The sequence below is a fragment of the Fukomys damarensis genome, unplaced genomic scaffold, assembly GCF_012274545.1.
Source record: "Fukomys damarensis isolate Sample0158 unplaced genomic scaffold, DMR_v1.0_HiC HiC_scaffold_19, whole genome shotgun sequence".
Classification (NCBI taxonomy): Eukaryota; Metazoa; Chordata; class Mammalia; order Rodentia; family Bathyergidae; genus Fukomys; species Fukomys damarensis.
The window spans coordinates 64,994,475-64,997,603 of NW_022900931.1; the positions used below are offsets into that span (position 1 = coordinate 64,994,475).

The 3,129-nt window shown below is 59.6% G+C and overlaps 1 protein-coding gene across 1 annotated transcript in view; it reads left to right on the top strand.

Moving 5' to 3' along the window:
* Nucleotides 1-1,425: 1,425 nt before the first annotated feature.
* Nucleotides 1,426-3,129, top strand: part of Prr12 (proline rich 12) — a gene marked incomplete at its 5' end in the record, with an annotated part of 23,617 nt that continues 21,913 nt past the window's right edge. The window contains 3 exons of the mRNA XM_033766019.1: nucleotides 1,426-1,555; nucleotides 2,585-2,746; nucleotides 2,827-3,123. Coding sequence (XP_033621910.1) covers nucleotides 1,426-1,555; nucleotides 2,585-2,746; nucleotides 2,827-3,123 — 589 coding nt within the window. The remainder of the gene's footprint in view (nucleotides 1,556-2,584; nucleotides 2,747-2,826; nucleotides 3,124-3,129) is intronic.

Genomic DNA, 3,129 nt, shown 5'->3' on the forward strand with positions numbered 1-3,129 from the left:
CGTGCATCGCAAACTCCCCTCCGGCTTGCAAGGGAGCGGCCTTCTTCGGTTTGTAACAACGCCGCCGTCCCAGTTTGCAAATTGCAAACTCCGCCAAAGCCAGCTCCAGCTTGCAGAGGGAGAAATGCAGCGGGAAAATAAGGGTGCAAAACAATTTCGGACGGGAAGGCCTTGGGAAGGTGGGAGGGACTGGCGAAGCAAGGCCTGGACTTCCTCGCATCCTTGGATTCCCGGCTTGCTGAACCCTCCCCCCCAGCGCCTCTAGCTCTGCTGTTGCAAAGATGGAAGGAAAAGAGAATCGGAACACAGACCTGGGGGGCGCGCACCCCCTCCCAGGTCCTATTGTTCCGGGATTGCGCGAAGATGGGCCACTTAGCCCCCCCAAGAAATTCCGCGCGCAGAGTGGGCATGGGGCCCCGCCCCCTTCTTAAACTCGGGTTCTGTGTGTAATGGGGGGGATCTGGCATCTGGGACACGCCCCCTTGAACTCCCCCACCTTCAAAGACAGAGGATCCTATTTGATGACCAGGAGCGAGTGCCCTCTTTTGAGTCTCGGCCACGGGTTTGGGCCGTTGCATGCGGAAAATCGGATGTTTCCTGGTGTGTGTGTGTGTGTGTGTGTGTGTGTGTGTGTGTGTGTGTGTGTCTGTGTGTGTCTGTGTGAGAACGTGGGCCCGGTGCGTGCGTGGTTGGCTGCGTGTTCTCCCGTGCATCTGCCCCTATCCTGTGTCGCCCTCACGCCTCACCTGCCCCGGCCCCTCCCCCTACCCGGCGTCCCAGCGTGTCGGGATTTTTCTTGTGGGATTCCTCGCTCTGCACCTTTTCTTCCCCACGGGTCAGCTGAATGCCCGTGTACACACGTACCTGGCTTTGCTTGGGCTCATGCAAGGGAGCCTCAGCCCCTGGGGATGGACCGGATTCGTGTTCACACTTGTACCTGGTACTTTCCCGGCCCTCCGCCCTCCCCCTCCCGTAGGGGGAATAATCATCCTGGGGGGGGCGGCTAGGCTCGCTCGGCCCCCTGAGGTTCAGTGCCGATCCAGCGACAGGTGCCCATGTGCACCTCTGGGGTGGGCCCACGGTCTGTCACCGCCACGCAGGGAGGTGGAGGGGACGCTAAGAAGACCACGCCTTTTGCATTTTCAACTCTCCGAATTGATTTGCACCCTCTGCTGTGTATGTTTCTGGTTGCATGCCGGTGTTTGTAAACGTGAAACTATCTGGGCTGTATTTACTGGAGCTCTGCAGTGGGGGCCATTTCTATGGCTGTTCGGTTGGGCACCCCATTCTCTTGTCATTTTCCCCTTGAGAGCCCAAGGCTCCTTTGGATAACCCCCTAAATCAGCTGGAACTCTCCCCCCCACAACTCCTCGGGGATTTCCTGATCACCCTCTTGGAGGGCAGTTTGAGGGGACATTCTGATATCTACCCCTTGCTCCCAGCTTGGTCTATGGCAGCTCCAGGACCTCGCACCCTGAGACGGACATCTTACACCGACAGGCCTACGCGGCCCCCCACCCACTGCAAAGCTATGCCACCAACCACCACCCGGCAGGTACGGCCCCCATCCCGCCCGGCTTAGCCTCAGCCCTCCCTCCCCGGCAGCTGGTTGGCTACTGAAAGTTCCACCCCTCCTAATTGGCCGTCCCCAGCGTCGTGGCCCGCCTCTTACTGTCTCTCCTCTGATTGGTTGATGGGCGCAGCTTAATTTCACACCGGATTCGTCAGCCGCTTCCCCGGCCCCGCCCCTTTTACTCCAGTTGCCCCGTCCCATCAGCCCCCGAATCCCACCTTCTCTTCCAGGCTTTTCGGCTTCTCCAGCCACCCCAATCCTTTCCCTCTGAATTAGTCCCATTCTCTTGGCTCCTTTGCCCTCTGAATTCTTTCTTCCTGATTGGCTCCAATTTGGCCCTCCCCTTTTTCTCTTTGATTTGTCCACTACCTTATTTGGCCCCTTTGGTCCAGCCTCCAGCTTTCCGATTGGCTCCCTTCCTTACCTTTCTGACCTACAGCCAGGGTTCCAGATGGACCAGCGATGATCAGGCTGTGCTGTTCAGTTTGACCTCTGACCCACCTTTTTAGTCCTTAGGTCCTTCTGAGACTCTACTTGCCCCTTTCCATCCTTTCCCTTCCTTGCTGTGCTCCTGAATCCTCTAGCCTACTTCACCCCAGAGCCTAGTGAGGATTCTGTACCTTCAGGATTTATTTTTTTCTTTTTGAAACAGACTCACTGTGCAGTCCAGGCTGACCTTGAACTAGAAATCCTTTTGCCTCGGCCTCCCAAATCCTCAAATGGCAGGCATACTCCTCCACGCCTGGCCTTCCTTGCTCTTTTGGCTACTATCTCTTATCAGGGCTCCCCGCCCTTATGCGTGGACCGCGCTCCATCTTGCTGTGCTGTGTTACCTCCCTTCCCTCTGCCTGGCCCAGCCTCAGCCTGATTCTGCCTGTTTCCTCCTCTGTGAATTGACCTTTTCCGTTCTCTGTAGCCCCTTTCCCTGATTCTGCTTGGTTCAGCCTCTTGCCTTGCTCTCAGTCTGCGCTGCCCCTCACCTGGCTGACGCTGTCCCTTGTCCCTGGCCAGGCCTATCTGGACTCTTCGACACTGGCCTCCACCACGCAGGCTCCGCAGGGCCCGACGCCTCCGTCATGAACCTCATCTCGGCCCTGGAGTCCCGGGGCCCGCAGCCTGGCCCTTCCGCCTCCTCTCTCTTATCCCAGTTCCGCAGTCCTTCCTGGCAGACAGGTAAGCCTGGTGCAGCTGCCTGGAGGGCGAGGGTGGGGCAGGCACGCGGGCAGCTCTGACGTGGTCTCCACCGTCCCCAGCCATGCACACTCCAGGCCCCACGGAGCTCTTCATCTCGGGCGCCCTCCCAGGTTCCAGCACCTTCCCATCCTCCTCTGCCCTGTCGGCCTACCAGCACCCGGCTTCCTTCGGCAGCCGCCCCTTCCCGGTGCCCTCGTCCCTCAGCCTCCAGGACCCCCCGTTCAGCCCTCCCGCTAATGGGCTCCTGTCCCCTCACGACGTGCTGCATCTGAAGCCCTCGCAGGCGCCCACGGTGCCCTCCTCGTTGGGCTTTGAGCGCCTGGCTGGGGGTGGCGTCTTGGGGCCGGCAGGCCTTGGCCCGG